The 17294-nt window shown below is 30.4% G+C and overlaps 1 protein-coding gene across 1 annotated transcript in view; it reads left to right on the top strand.

Annotated features, from left to right (window-relative positions):
- LOC148308031 (guanylate cyclase 32E) overlaps positions 1-17294 on the top strand; it is a 144936-nt gene that overhangs the window by 103244 nt on the left and 24398 nt on the right. The window contains exons 10-13 of the mRNA XM_088262405.1: positions 3145-3292; positions 9535-9625; positions 9837-10030; positions 15339-15518. Of these exons, the coding sequence (XP_088118531.1) occupies positions 3145-3292; positions 9535-9625; positions 9837-10030; positions 15339-15518 (613 nt within the window). The remainder of the gene's footprint in view (positions 1-3144; positions 3293-9534; positions 9626-9836; positions 10031-15338; positions 15519-17294) is intronic.

Genomic DNA, 17294 nt, shown 5'->3' on the forward strand with positions numbered 1-17294 from the left:
TGTGAACAAAAATCCGTTCAACATGGCCCGATAACGATCGCCATTGACTGTAACGGCCACTCCTTGCTCATTTTCAAAGAAAAATGGCCCAATTATGCCTCTGGACCAAAATCCGCACCAAACAGTGACTCGTTTTGGGTGTACCGGCTTTTCAATGTATGCGTGCGGGTTTTCTGTGCCCCAAATACGACAATTTTGCTTGTTTACATACCCGCCAAGATCAAAATGAGCTTCATCCGAAAAGATGATTTTTTTGGCAAAATCGGCATCTTCTGTAAGTCGATCGCAGGCCCACTCAGCGAAGCGAAAACGCATTGGATGGTCAGTTGGCTTCAACTCCTGAACCAATTGGACTTTGTATGGCGTCATACCAAGGTCTTTATGCAAAATTCGTCTCAATGATGTCTCCGAAATGTTCAATTGTTGAGAACGACGGTGAATTGATGTTGATGGCGCTTCACGCACACTTTCTGCCACAACATCGATATTCTCGGGTGTACGCACTGTTTTTGGCTTTTCACGCTTTGGTTTATCGATGAGGATGCCAGTTTCTTTCACTTTTTTCACAAGATAACGAACATACGGAGCTGACGGTGCTTCTCTTCTTCCAAAAACCGTACGCAATTTTCGCACACATTCTGCAACATTACCATGATTTTCAAAGTAATGTCGCAATATTTCCCAGCGTTGTTCAAGCGTATACACAACCATATTCGCTCAGCGGAAGGATAAAACTAATTATCTGTCAAATCAGACATGAGCTAAGTGTTACCATTCACGAAATAAGCACTAGTTGAAAAAAAAAACTTTAGATGGCGGACCCTATATATATATATATATATATATATATATATATATATATATATATATATATATATATATATATATATATATATATATATATATATATATATATATATATATATATATATATATATATTTATATATATATATATATATATATATATATATATATATATATATATATATATACAAATATATATATATATATATATATATATATATATATATATATATATATATATTTGTATATATATATATATATATATATATATATATATACATATATATATATATATATATATATATATATATATATATATATATATATATATATATATATATATATATATATATATATATATATATATATATATATATTTATATATCTATATTTATATATTTTTTTATATTAATATATATTTATATTTGTATTACATACCATATAATAATAATAATAATAAAACCCTTATCCGCACCCCAATGGTGCATAGGGCACTGCTTCATATAAACGCAGTGTTATCTTGATCGTTTACACATGAAGGAAAGATGATCAGCCCTCCGCTTCAGGTACCAGTCCAGGAAAATGACAGTGAAAAAATCACTTATATTTATTTTACCCCCCTTGGGAATCGAACCCGGGACCTCCAGAACGGTAGCCGAGCGTGCTGACCATTACACTACGGAGGCGGACATGAAAATATTAACAACTTATGTAATAATTACACTTTTTTTAAACGTGATATTTAATCCTTCATAACAACAAGTAAACAAATAAATCAGTTAATAAATGTAAAAAAAAAACAATAAACGGAAACAATCGCCAAAGATTGACAATGTATGCTTTTGTTTTTGGGATTTCGAAACCACGGCAGACGGCACACTAACACATTGATAGCGAACAACTGACCTTACTCAATATGATTTTTGATCTTTTATTTGTTCTTTTATTTTAAATAACTCATTTGAATCTGGTCCGATAATTTTCGTTTATATCTCGATTAGTAGGTAATTTTTTGAAGAACGATTACACTGAAGGAAAATGACGTAAACAAATTACCTATTACGTAATGAATAATTTACCGCGATGGTGGGTCTGACCAGACCCACCATCGCGGAGGAGGTGTTAAACAATGTTAGTTGAAAATTAAAACTATTTGAACCGTATGAAATGAACCCGTATTTAATAAGAAACAATTTAGTACACAATTATTGTGAAAACGTGAGTCTCCCGTAACAGAACGAAAACACGTCTCGGCCGCTTACCAACTTTAATGAATGTTCCGACTGTACTGCGGATTGTTCTCAACTAAACGTCAAATTGAATTATCAAACCGTTTTGGTGGTTTTCCAATTAACGATATCTTAAAATGGTAATCTCGCTAACTTAAAGCTTGTGAATTTCTCAGCCTTACAGCGAGAATTTATAATTTTTTGCATTAAAAATAAAAATAAAATTAGCGTGTTATACAATAGTTAATTTGGTATTTAAAATAAGTTTGGTTGATTCAAATAATATCCTTTATCACAAAAACAACCTCTTTGAAAATTATTATGCTATTGTATAATATATTTTACTACTGAGGGTGGGTACCTAGCCCTTTGTAAAACGTCTATAAAGGATGCTTGTAAAAAATCTTTCTCGGCTAAATGATTTCTTTATCAACAACCTTTTTTAGACGCCAATATAAATTACATATAAAAATTACCATTCATGGGATCCCGAAAAAATGTCACAACTGTGTATCAGGCGGAATTTATTTATTTTGAAAAAATATTTTATTTTCACAATTCTTTTGGTATATGTAAATATTTTTTTAACAACTTAAAAGTGATTCTGTATTTGTATTTTAATATAAAGATATTAAGATTTGACATACATTGACACTGTTGAATGTCATTTATGTACTTGAAAGCGGGCAGGTCAGGAATTAAAATAATCGTTAGGCATGTAAAAGGAGATGAATGAGTAGAAAGGGGCGAAGAATGTTTGAAAAGACAAAGTAATGTGGCGTTCTATTCTGTGGGGAAGCGGCGTGATGGTTTGTAAGTTAGTTGTTAACAGTATTAGTATAATAATTACATAAGACACTGGATTATTCACCCTACGGATGAGACGTTAATTTTCAAGGTGTCTCAGCTTGATTTGAAACATGTATCATTATTCACCTTTTTTTGACAAATTGTTGAGTTTGAGATTGAAAAAGTCTGAGCATCTCAGGGCTTACGACTAGGCATTTGGCTGGCTTAAAAGATCACTTTATACACTTGTGTGACGTTCACCATTCTACACTAGTTAGTTTTTGATTTTATTGATTCGTTTGTTTTGTGTGTTTACTTTAGTTATATGGCGTACATGGATGCTAACGGAGACGCCGAAGGAAATTACACCCTCATTGGACGCTTACCTGACCCCAATGTTCCAGGAGGCTTTGGTCTGTACCCTGTGGGAACTCTGACAAGAAAAAAACACAACGACAGCGCGCTCCCGGTAAGAACTTATAAGCCGTTAATGATTTTCATTGTTTTCTGATAACTTGCACGACCGCTTGAACGGGTAAAAAGGATACAATGAAATTTTAATTTGAAGCCTTAGATCTTAAACTTTTATTTAACCTTAAACCACGGGACTTCAAACATGAACCTTCACACATCTTGGACAAGAAGGATATTTTTACCTCCTGCGCCGACCTCATTTTAAAGTCAGAAAAGAAGGAATTGCATATTTAATGTTTTTATCTTAATATTATGTACCAATCTCTTTGTTAATGTCTTAACTATATGTACATAATTATCAAAAACCGTCGCCAGCGGTCTACAGGCGTAAAAAACACCCGTCCGAAATGTGTTAATACGACACTATCGTAAAATGAACGATCATAAGAAAAGCCCAAATTTTACCAAAAAAGTTTATTTAAAACATTTTTAAAAAAAGTGCAACACTATTTTTTGAGAAGTTTATATAAAATACGAATATAAAATATGAATAAAAAAACTACGCAAGATACATTCTAGTTCTACATTAATTACATGTGTTGCCTCGGTGCTCCCCACAGGTTGGATGTCCACTATATTTTTTTACGATTCTTATAATCTAGGGTTAAAAGGTATTATATGAAAGAAAAGATTGAATGTTAACCAATCAATGCTATATGGTAAAAGTATACTAGACAAATCTCAAAAATTCCATTACATATCCTTCTTAGATTCACTGAATCCTCTAGAAATTCGTACATACTAGTATTAGCATTATCTTCTATATTCTTCTTCAACTATGTTGAAATGTCCAAAAAAAGTAATAAATCCTAAGTGGAGAAACCCCAGATTTGTGAGCGAATATTTTGACACACTCAAAATACTGTGAAGAATTGATTAATTTATAATTGAAAAATTAAAATTTTTCATTATTAATCCTGCATTTGTTTATAAATCTTCCAAATAGCATTAAAGTTTTTTTTTGTTTTCTGTTCGTCAAGTATTTTCTATTTTTTTGTATTTTATATTAACACTTTTATTATATTATTTTTGACCTCTCATCAAAGATGAAGAAGAAGGTTTCTAAATTGGTTCATATATATAGAACTTCCAAGAATTTGAGTAGTGTGATTGTCAATAATGGGTAGAATTTTTTAATGTTACACGTGTGTAAAGTGATCATTTAAACCAGCCTATGGCGGTCGTCAGCCCCGTAAATGCCCAGACTTCCATATTCTTCTTCATCTTTGATGTGATGTCAAAAATAATATGAAAATAACTCCTGTAATTGGAGATAATCCAGATTTTGTGAACAAGTATTTGAACACACTCAAAATGTTGTGTTTACTCTATATTTCCGAGGGCAAGAATGTTTATTAATCTGGTATCATTTTATGGACTTTTTTATAGTTTTACTTCTTATAATATGTATTGTATTCTTGCCAGTGGCCTTTACTATGACCTGAATTATACTGTATACCCACACACAGGCCATGCCTTTGTGGGATCTTTTTTTGTTTTTATATTTTTCAAATATATTTTTTGTATTTGTATTTATATTATGTTGTATAATGCAAAAGAATTTTATATAAAGAAAAAATAAACACATACATATAATATAAACACGTTACGTACTAAAAGATACAAGGTTCTATTTTCTGTTTTAACCTACTTGTTGTTCTGAGGTGACGTAAATTCAATGTTTGTATGTAAGACGTGTCACGAAATAGTAACCGAGCTTTCGTTTTATTTTTAATTACGTCATTACCTTTATCTACAGTTAACTAAGAGATAAAAAAAGCAAAGCGTGACTTGTTATCAGAATCTTATTCCGCGCTTATTTTCAGACATTCAGAGTAACTACTTGATGCGAGTTCATACAGGTTAATGATATTTTACTATTTACGTGTGTACAGAACGTAAGAAAAATAAGTTCATTGGAATCATTGGAGAAAATCGCCAATTCGAGACATAAAAGTTTTTTTGAAATCTCCTATCATGAGCTACAATTTCTAATGGTCAAATTCTCAAAACAAGCGTAGCGATTATTTTTTGGTAAAACGAAATTCTTTCAAACACCTTTTTATGTTGTAATTTGAGTTCTTAATAGACGGCTGTTGAGCTCTCGTTTTTGCTTGGGTTTCTTGACTTCTTTTAATGTTCAATATATTGAATATTGGTCAGAAATCATAGAATGACTAATATATAAAATATTCAAATTTTACTAAGCGAATATTTGATAAGCGTTTCATTCTTTCGAATTATTAAGTATATATATATATATATATATATATATATATATATATATATATATATATATATATATATATATATACGCACATCAAAATAAACATCAATGCAGTTAGTCATTTTTACTAAGTCAATATATTATACTTCCAAGTTTAAAATCCTTTGGGATTTTTTCAGGACAATATTAAGCTAGTAAGATAGCAAATATTCAATGAACACGTTTTTATTAAACAATGCACTTGGTCACTTTCTCCTGTATGACTACGATATATATATATATATATATATATATATATATATATATATATATATATATATATATATATATATATATATATATATATATATATATATATATATATATATATATATATATATATATATAATTATATATATATATATATTTATATATATATATGTATATATATATTTATATATATATATATATATATATATATATATATATATATATATATATATATATATATATATATATATATATATATGTATATATATATATATATATATATATATATATATATATATATATATATATATATATATATATATATATATATATATATATATATATATATATATATATATATATATTATTTTATTTATGGCGAACTTTTAACAATTTTAATGCAATCTCGTTAACATTCAACATAGACAACAACGAAAATAATCACAATTAGTGTGCGGTGCTTGCTCTCCGAATAAAGGTCAATTGTACATATTTATGTGTATGTAATTGATGAGTGCGTGCATGTATATGTGTGTAGTGTGTCCATGTGAGTGTACGTGTATGTGAGTAGTGTGTCCATGTAAGCGTATGTGTGTAATGTGTCCATGTGAGCGTATGTGTGTGTTTGTTTGCGAATGAATGTTGGTTATATACCATGTACCTATTTGTGAAGACCTATAATTGGCTTTGTTTTAATTATTTTTTTTACTGCCATGTATATGTAGCTGTTGGTTTTCCATAAAATAAAATAAAATAAACGTGTAATAAATATTTATTTTAATACTAAATAGTTTTATTCGTTGATTTCTTTTGTTTTTTTCTTTCATAACTGTAAAATGTGCCCTCGGACGTAAACTAAGCGGGGATACGTTTTTGTAAAATTAAAATTGTAATAATACATCAACTATAAGAAGAAAATAGCTTTTTTGTCTTTGACAAGTTTTGTCGTACTTATTCATAAATTCTAGTTGTTTTTTTTTTCACAAACGGATGGCCAACTTTATTACGTTGACGATAGTTTACTAAAAAAACTAACGTTTTGAAATGGATGAGGGTAAACAACATCAAACTTTTATCAGGATCACAGAATACCTATATAAGCGAGCTAACAGCGAATTACTTTGTTTGGATTATAGCTGGATTATTTAGTTAGGAAAAGTTTCGGCGGACTTCTGTGCAATCTGGAGCCCTTGAGCAATTTTCCCGTTTCTGAAATTGTTGGATGTAATAATATGCTGGAACCATCTGGAGTCAAACCGCGAAATGTGTTGACAGTCTAAAGATGAATTGTTACACTAATAAAGTGAAGGATAAATTCGTGTTGAATTATCCTCATATTAAATATCTATTTTGTCGATATTGTAATACGTAAAGGTTTCACGTAAAACTATGAAACATCTCATTCTTATTTATTTACTCGACCCTCAAACAAGTTACCTAGGAAAAAATAATAATTTTAAATGGTTTAAAAAAATAAACATTTGAGAACTAAATACGTCATCATCCTTCATATCTCAGTATCATTTGAAACCAAGAAGAATTAATGCAGATTTTTTTTAACCATTATCTGCACCCAATGGTGCATAGGGCACTGCATCGTGGCGACTCAGTGTTTTCTTGATTTTTAATTGTATGAAGGCAAGGTGATCAGCCATGCGCCTCTTGTATCAGTCCAGGGTGAGATTAAAAATCATCTATATTATTTTGACCCCCCTGACCTCCAGCACGGTAGTCAAACGCGCTGATCACTACACTCCAGAGGTGGATAAAAAAAATTATAGCATAAAAACTACATTTGAAAATACTTTTTTCGCTTTCACTTTCCATGTAAGTATTATTTATTGATTCAGCATTAACTATTAATTATTAATTATTCCATGTAAGTGTTATTTATTTATCATTTTCACAAAATTTGTGCAAAATTACCTTGGAAATATCATGTTTTTTAAAATGAAAGCTTTTATATTTAATGACATATTATTACATGTGCATTTGTGTGTGAATATGTATACATATGTTCATATTAAGCGGAAGGAACCCGATTTGAATACAGGATGAGAAGAATTCTTTGTGACCGAGTTTCCCCCAAACCGCAGTGTTTCGGCCTATAAAATACAGTTTTTACACCCCGTTCGGCTATCTACATGGGGCGTGCCATCTCTTCCGTTTGAAATTCCATTTCGCACTCGAGAGGGTTTGACGAAAATACCAATTTACGTGCTCCGTGGACAGACTGGTATTCCCGAAAAGCTATCGGCTACCGGCCTACCATGTGACATTAACTTCATTGCCATTATGTTGCTGGGTCGTTTATCACCTCATCCACGATTCCTCCCTTTACGCCCGAGCAATCGTACTTATTTGCCACCGTCCTGTTTCAGACGTAAATTTATTGTGCCTGCTTGAGTAAGTACTCGCTTCTGTATTCAACGCCAAACCAATAATAAATCGAGACGTTAAATCAAATGTTTTGGGACTTCCCCCATTTCCAATAACCCTCGGTTAATATTCATATTTAAAACAATAAATCGTTTGTTTTATTCACGCGGTTCAATGACTGAAATCAGTTTGTTGTAGTTCAACCCTTTCACGAATATTTCCATCATAAAAGTCATCTTAAAAAAAAATCAAATTTGAGTTACGTGATATACTTTATATATTCAGATACTAAACGTTTAACTCCGTGGATGAAATATTTTCATATTTTTGTCCGAATGAATTGACATTTTTTTAATGGTCTTACTTCTATGTTTTTTTATATAAAAACAATAAAATACACTTTTTTCAAGTAATTAAATTCCAATTAATCACAGTGTCTTTTATAACAAGCGTAAATCTTTTATTTCCCCACGTCTGATAAACGATACTGAAATAACAGCAGTAAGAGAGTTAAGCGTTTAATAAATATTTATCTTAAAGGAGAAAGAAAACGTTTACATTTTCGAAACATTCGCATCGGAAATATGGAATAATAACAGACGAATATCTCATGTGTTCGAACATTATTGTGATATATTGAAATTGAGTTCCGTGCGTAGAATTATCCTTCTCGCACAGAATATGTGTACCATCTCCAAAATGTACCAAAAACAGTCGCTGTGAAGGTCACGGCTAACTTATTCTTTCTAGGAGGCATCCCGTCTCGGGAGCTTGAATTTTTCGTGCGTGTAATTTAAAACTAGAGCAAAAAATGTTGATCCCTTTCGAAATTCATTCGACTGCGACCGAATTTGATATATCTTCCAGCGAAAGTTACTTAATCGGAAAGAATATCGAGTGACATTGATTTACAGTTTTGAATCGAAATAGTAATAGAGTGACATATTTAAATAATTCACATGGTGAAATGTAACTTGGATCATGTTGATCAACTTTTTACGCAAATATATAGAAACATGATATGATTTATTTGCAATACTTACTTCATGGAAAGTTCGTCGGTGTATAAACATTAGATTTTAAAACTTACATAATTGTTTTTTTATTATTTTTCTGACATTTCTGTTTTTTGAGGATATAATGACGTTATGTGTCGATAATTTTTAGTGAACGTTGTCTGCTATTGTTTTCATTGTCATCTTGGCGATTTATTAAAAAACGCCAAATGTAAGTATCGACACATAACAACATATAAATTTAACATAAATAACAATGAAATACCCATGAAAATAAAATCAAAATTATGTGCATTATTAAAGGTAAGTGTTTTTCAGTTACTTCAGTGATATGCCTAAAATTACTAAGGTAAATATTATTTTCAGGAATTAAAGCTGACGCGCTCCATTCAGTGGGTGGGAAAAGGACCCCCTATAGCGGAACCACCTTGCGGCTTCCGAGGAGAGAAATGCATTAGTAAGAACTGAAAACTTCATCCCCTTTATTAAAATGTATAAAAGAATTTAAATGCCTTTAAGATTTTATAAAATAATACAAATTTTCTCATTCCTTTAGCAAAATTTTAAAGAAATACTTGTTTTTTTTTAAATTAATTATAGAGTAATGTTTAAGATTATTTATTTAAAAATAATATAAAAGTAGTTCTCTAATATTGATTATCACTTAGGTCACACTGGAGAAATAAGCGCTGGAGTGGCTGGAGGAGTTCTCCTTCTCCTGGCGCTAATCTCCCTGATGCTGTACAGGAACTGGAGATACGAGCAGGAGCTCGACAGCCTCTTGTGGAAGTTGGATTTCCGGGAAATCAAAATCACAGATGAGAAGGAATCTTCCACGACAGTCGGGTCCAAAGTCCAAAGGGTGAGATTTTACTTATAATTTAAAATAATAATAATAAAACCCTTATCCGCACCCCAATGGTGCATAGGGCACTGCGTCATATAAACGCAGTGTTATCTTGATCGTTTACACATGAAGGAAAGGTGATCAGCCCTCCGCTTCAGGTACCAGTCCAGGGTAATATTGAATAAATATGACAGTGAAAAAATCACTTATATGTATTTTACCCCCCTTGGGAATCGAACCCGGGACCTCCAGAACGGTAGCCGAGCGTGCTGACCATTACACTACGGAGGCGGACTTAATTATTTAAAATTTAAAATAATTTAAAAATAAAATATTTTATGTTCGTGTACAGGACAAAAAAACTATTATTTCATTTTACTAGACACTATAGTTTTAAGAAATAAACGATGTTTTGTAAAGAGTATCATATGAAAAACCAAAAGAGTATAAAATTATTTATTGATTTCGCATCAACTTGATTAAATAACATGATGTAAAAATAAAGATTGATACGATTATATACGACAATTTTTCAATAACAATAATAATCGTGGTATAGTTAAGCAACTCAGAATGAAGGACAGTACTCCTTTATATTAAAGACAATGAAAATGGAATAGTAGATAAGACAATAATAATATCGGGATCGTTAACACATAAGGGAAAGGTGATCAGCCCTCCGCTTCAGGTACCAGTCCATGCTAATATCGAATAAATATTAGAGTGAAGAAAACCATTTATTTCTTGAATGTTTTCCGTAGATACTTTGTGGTACATTTTATAATATATTTATGAAATTAATTAACTTTGTTTTCACCACTTTTTTTACTAATACAATTCAACCTACCGGTTTCAACAATACATTGTCATCATCAGGGTTTATTTTAAATCAAAAACATTAAAAAAATTACACCAAAAACTTCCACACACTCCATAAAAATCCGAAATAAATTTTCGAAAGAAATTTTCGGATTTTTAAGGAGTGTGTAGAAGTGGTGAAAACAAAGTTAATTAATTTTAAAAATATAAAACCACTTATATTTATTTGACCCCTTTCCTCTGGGAATCGAACCCTAGACCTCCATTACATTACACTACGGAGGCGGACGAGGTACTAGTCCAAAATAATATTTAGGAGAAAAAAATATAACTACATTTATTTTCACCCCCCGAAAAATCAGACCCGAGACCTCCAGCACGGTAGCTAAATGCGCTAACTACTACACTACGGAGGTGGATTTGTGGACCTTACCTACCTCAAAATAACCCATAAGTATTCAATACGAGTTATTTAAGATTTTATTAAAACAAGTATCGTATCAAATCCTATGTTATATGGAGCATAAAGCTAGAAGCGTGTATTTTTAAGTAATATAAAACGAGTGGTATTTAAAAAGCACAGTAGCAACAGATGGTCACCAATTACGGGTCCTGAAAGTTAACCAACCCTAGCGTTCCGGAGGTAACTGAAAAGTCGTTAAGCTGACCGTACACAACAGGGCCTCTGCGCCTTCCGCGCCGCGAACTGAGAACCTCGGCGATTTAACGTACCGCCGGCGCTGGCGCTGGTGCCAGAACTTTCTTTTCCGAGCGACGGGGGCGGGTCAATGGACGGGCAGGGGAAAGGTTAAGGCCACCAGTGGTTCAATTCTCAAAGCCTATTATTATTATTAAAATAATCTTTTATATTTTCAAATATATAAAGGTTTCAGCACAGACATGCGTTACGAGCCGAGGTTAAACATGCACTAGGGTTAAACATATTGATGGGCGGGGTTTGAATTGGATATTGACGAATTTCGCCAAGCCGATGTTGAATCAAATAATGGACTATAAGTAAAATTTATTAGGTTGTTAATTATAAGAGTATTTTTTTAAGTGCTTTCCTAATACTTATAAAAATCTCAATATTATTTAGTATTAACCCTTTATAATAAGTGTTTAATATTTTTAGTCCCGTGTCTTGGGAGGGGGATAAAATAAATATAAGTATTTTTTTTACTCTAATAGTTATTCAATATTACCCTGGGCTGGTACCTAAAGCGGAGGGCTGATCACCTTTTCTTAATGTGTTAACGATCACAATTACACTGCGTTTATATGATACAGTGCCCTGTGCACCATTGGGGTATGGATAAAGGTTTAAAAAAATAATGAACTTAGGTCTGTAGTGTACAATTGTTTTCAAAAATTGACTGTTATATTCTCTCTGCCTACCCCTTCGGTGAAGAAGCGTGGTGGTTAGTTCGTCTGAAGTATATTCTTTGAAGTTTTTTGTATAATCACCTGTATCTTTCTAAACTATTTTTTTTTGTTTTTAATCATGTTATTCCACAAAGTGAATGCCAAATCAATTCACATAATGAAAGCAATTCAGAGTTTCCAAATTTATTTTGTAGTCGATGACAGGTCGTACGCCCTGTAAATACCCAGACTTTTATATATCCATCTAAATTTCTTAAGATATTTATACAATCGTGATACTTTGGTTCCCAGTATATATTCTCTCTTACTGTGTTATTTTTTGTCAATTGTGTAAGCTCGTATGAACATAGCTGCTTAAAACGTCAATTTTATTAATTCTGACTATAATTTATTTGTGTCATTTAAAAAAATTATAGTATAAATTATTGAGAAATACTATATGAATGTTTTTAAAAACAATTTTTTGCTTAAATCATCTATAATGCAAAACATAGATATCTTTCTCCGATTATTTTTAATAGAGGGTCGGGAACAGTACATATTAAATTGTCGGAATATGATTGTGAATAGATCCGTTGGTTCCATCCGGTCCACCCTCCACCCTGCCGACTCTCCAACCCCTCACGTAATGTTACTGTATCGCGTGAAAGTGAAATTCCAGTGCTTTGTAAAGGAAAATGCTTTATTAAAACCGCAAAAATATCTTTGCGTTTTGTTTGAATTTATCTTTGTCCATATACACATTTGTATTTGAAGTAAATAACTAAGCACTTTATTTGAAAACGAAAATGCCACAAATATCGTATTTTGAATTCCGACATTTTTCGCTTGTACCCTGCTTTTAAAATTCCATTGAAAATGTACAAAAATTACATAATCTCTGTTCGTAAACTCTTCATAAAAATAATATTTGTTTAGTGAGGTCCAAAAATTTATAGTATGACGGGGTTAAAAAGCATTTTTTTATTATAAAAAAAACAATGAAGCTTAATCTTTTGTAACACATTCTTAAAAATTAATTTCTCCCTCATGTAGATTGTTCGTCTGGTAGCCACACAAGTGTGAGTATTAGAATATTGAGTTTTTTCCTTAAAGGAACTTAATAGATGACATATTAAATTTTATTTTATCGTGTATTGTGATTTTTAAAAAAAACCTTTTTGTTTTAAAAGTAAAAGGCAAACCATTTCGAATAAGCAGAAAATTAATGAATTTTATCAAAGTAGTGGTTGATTAAATGAAGATATCACAATAGGAAAAATGCCATTTAAGTCAAAGAATTTTGTTTTTGTTAACTTATTAAATTGTTTAATGTATATCAATTCATGGTTTAAAATAATATGTTCTTACTGATACAAAACTAGTATTATATTTTAATCCATCCGAAAAGAAAGGTCACAAAACCAAAACACGGTCGTTTGAAAGATTTTCATAAACATTAAAAGACAATTAAAGAAAGAAAGTGATACATTGTTGCTAAATAAAATAAATAATAAAAATGAAAAATATAATAAAATAATGTCCAGAGAAAACAGTTTTACTGATACACGCCACGTTTAATGAATGAGACATTCAAAATCTAAGTTACTGCCATTGAGTGTATATATAATTTAAAGCATTTACGATAATTTTCATACTAAAAATCATATTGATTATGTTTAATATAAGTAATTTCAATGTCGTTAATGTTTATATTTCTAATAGAATATGTACGTTTAATACCAGAAACATATCAATCCTAAAAAGAGATCATATTCAACGATCAGATATATTTACCACGCACCTTCAACCCGTAAGCTTTTAGACATTACTACATACATACTACTAAGTCTCGTTGAAAGTTTTTTTTCGTGCCTGCTGAGCAATAGGTACTCTTTTTTGTATTTATGTACATAAGTTGATTACGGAACTACATGGTATGTTTTGATAATTTATTGACTGGTATGTTTACATATTCCATTATTCCAGATTAATCATCAATGTTTTAGTAAAATTTTCTTAATTGTATATGTACGCCTTATTCAATGTTTTTTTTTTTTAATATGATATATAGTTTGACTTTATTCGTTTATACGCGCTAACACATGTCTCATTTTGAAGGCTCTCACGCACGTGACTTTGTTTAGTAATTGGGGTCGCAAGATTGAGAAATTTAGTATCCTGGCATGTGCTTTCAGCCCCTTTAGTCACTTTCTTAGGATCAATTATTGTGGAAAAATCACAGTCTGAAAGTACGTGACTCTTTGACAGGATTTTCCCTAAGTAAAGAGCTTAAGATGTGGTTTAGTTTTCCATTAAGGATTTGGGGTAGTTTAGTGGATCGCCCGGCTGTAAGAATTGATATGGGTTTTGTGGTTTCCATTATAATGGACTTACGCAAGGTTAAATGGAAAAACTTTTTCAATAATAAAATACTTATACTTCGAATTTAATTTTAAGAGAATTTTATAATACTTTCTTATAACTTTGAAATTGACATTAAGTAATAAATTTCGCAAACTTGGATCGAAATGTCAACGACAAACTATTAACATTTTGAAGTCATAAACAGCTTCAAATATGGATATTTATGGCTACAAAATATGTTTTGTTTCACTAAGAGGAAACTTTTTTTATGATAATGATAAGCCTGGTTGTAGTCCGCGTTTGTATAACGGACTTCTTATTCTGCGTACTGTAAGTCTATTTCCCTTTTGCCATAACATGATTTCTTTTTTCTAAAATAGTAAGCTTTTGTGGACATAATATGCGTATTTTATATTATAATCATACAATAATTTTTTTTTTTTACACAGTTTTATGTTGATAAAAATCACAATTTCTACCAGAAGTACAATTATAATCTTGTTAAGTACTTTTTTTTAATTAATTTTATAAAATATGAAATTAGACAAAACCAAAAAATTATCCGTGTAAATTTAACGTTTAATATATTTTTTAAACCTCAATTTAAACTAACCGGTTTTGAAAAATTAACACCCTCGTGTCAAATTTTTTTTTTCTCTTAAATTTAAGCTTATATTTCAAATTAAGAGTCTTGTATATCTGAATGCGAATAAAACATATTTGATTTATTACTTTAAAATTCTTTATATCTAAAATAATATTTTTTCCACAGCAAATTCAGCCCCTAATACGAACCAGTCAAGTGTCTCTTAGTTCCAACCCCGATGCTGACTTCAGGTACTCGTCCATATTTACAGAGGTTGGCATATATAAGGGAAGAGTTCTCGCACTGAAGAGGGTCAGAAAGAAGTCTATCGATATCACCAGGGAAATGAAGAAGGAGCTTAAAATCGTAAGAATGAAAGTTTTTCTGTTTTTTTTTATGAATATAAAATTTTACTAATATCCAGTACTGTGGTAAAGACAAGCCAAAATTTGTTTTTTGTTAGGTCGACTATTATTGAAAACAGTTTTTTCTACAAATTAGGATAATTCTGTTTTAAATCTCCGTCTTTTTTATTTTCCCCACGTATACGTAGAAGGAAATAAATATTTCAATAAATTTATATAGCAATAACGAAAATTAATACTTATTACATGATTGAATGTGAAGGAAAAATTAAATGGTGAAATATATCACTCTTTATAATTGATATAAATATCTATTCAGCACCTAAACTGTTTTCTATTGTGCCACTAAAAACAAATTGAAAAATTTGGTTTTGGAAACTTTTAAAGTTGGTCACCCAAAAAAACTATCAAAATAAATGGATGCTATATTTGTTTTCTTGTACCTAGAAAAATACCCATGCAATTTTATAACGTAAATGAGCATCTCTTTACGAGTTCCGCTTAGTAAGACGTTCATAAAAAAAGTGGAATATTTTATTTAAACTTCTTGTACAAAATAAATGTAAGTTCATGGGCTAATTGCTAAGAAGCAACATCTTCCAATCGATCAAAATCAGGCTAATTATTGTGGTCAAAGTTCGAATCTTTTACAACAATTTTATACTAAGGGGCTATACATAAGTATAAGAGAAAAAATCTAAATTACAATTTAGCAAAGCGTGCAAAGATAAATAATTGTAGCATTAAACATGTATATGAATGAAACTGTAAATTTATGTAAATAACCAAGCATGATCAAGTAAAGAATTGAGGAGAAGTAGAAGAACCAAAGAAGTATGATATGATAGACAGAATCATATTATGTATGAAATAAATTAAACTTGAAATAAAAATTTTACTTAGTAAATACCACTATTTGTTAAAATATACTGTGATACGTGTTTCGACACATTCCGCATCATTTTCAAATACCGTAAAATGATGCGGAATGCGGTTTGAAAATTATTCGTAATGCATCCAAACACGTGTTACAGTAGATTTTATGAAATAGTGGTATTTACTCAGTAAAAATTTTATTTCAAATTTAATTTATTTAATACATAATATGATTCTGTCTATCATATCATTCTTCTTTGTTCTTCTACCTCTCCTCAATTCTTTACTTGATCATGCTTGCTTATTTACATAAATTTACAGTTTCAAAACTTTAATTAATAATGGATAGATTTTACCACAAAGTGACGAATCAATTGATGAAAATAAATTCAAAATATATAATACACCTCTGCTATCAATGACCGCTTAACCTCAAGAATTAAAAATCTAACTAAATAATAAATTGCTACATTGTAGTCTAACCAATATGAAAAATGTTTGCCCGATTTAATTAAATTACCACAAGGTTAAAACATTTACCCGTTCAACAAAAAGAGCCAAAAAGTTAAAATTACTTGAAGTTTATTACCATTATAAATCTCACTTTAACACACTTGGGAATAAAGAAAGGGAAAACCTTTTCAACTTTGAGCAATTACTCTATACTAAATTCATTATTAAGTTATAAAATAATAATAAACCCAGTATGTTGGCTGAATTGAACACGAAATACACGGAAACTATTTGAGATATTGTTACGAATTAAAGAGAAATTTACAATTGAACGAACAAAAACTTTCTTTCTTGTTAAAGCTCTATCCCGATTTAATATAAATTGAGAGTAAAAAATAAATTTATTTATACTGTTCTGAAAAAATGTTTTCATGAAAAAAAACTGAGA

Source organism: Brachycentrus maculatus, unplaced genomic scaffold (genome assembly GCF_059751285.1).
Source record: "Brachycentrus maculatus isolate JH-2025_06_01 unplaced genomic scaffold, ASM5975128v1 h1tg000179l, whole genome shotgun sequence".
Taxonomy (NCBI): domain Eukaryota; kingdom Metazoa; phylum Arthropoda; class Insecta; order Trichoptera; family Brachycentridae; genus Brachycentrus; species Brachycentrus maculatus.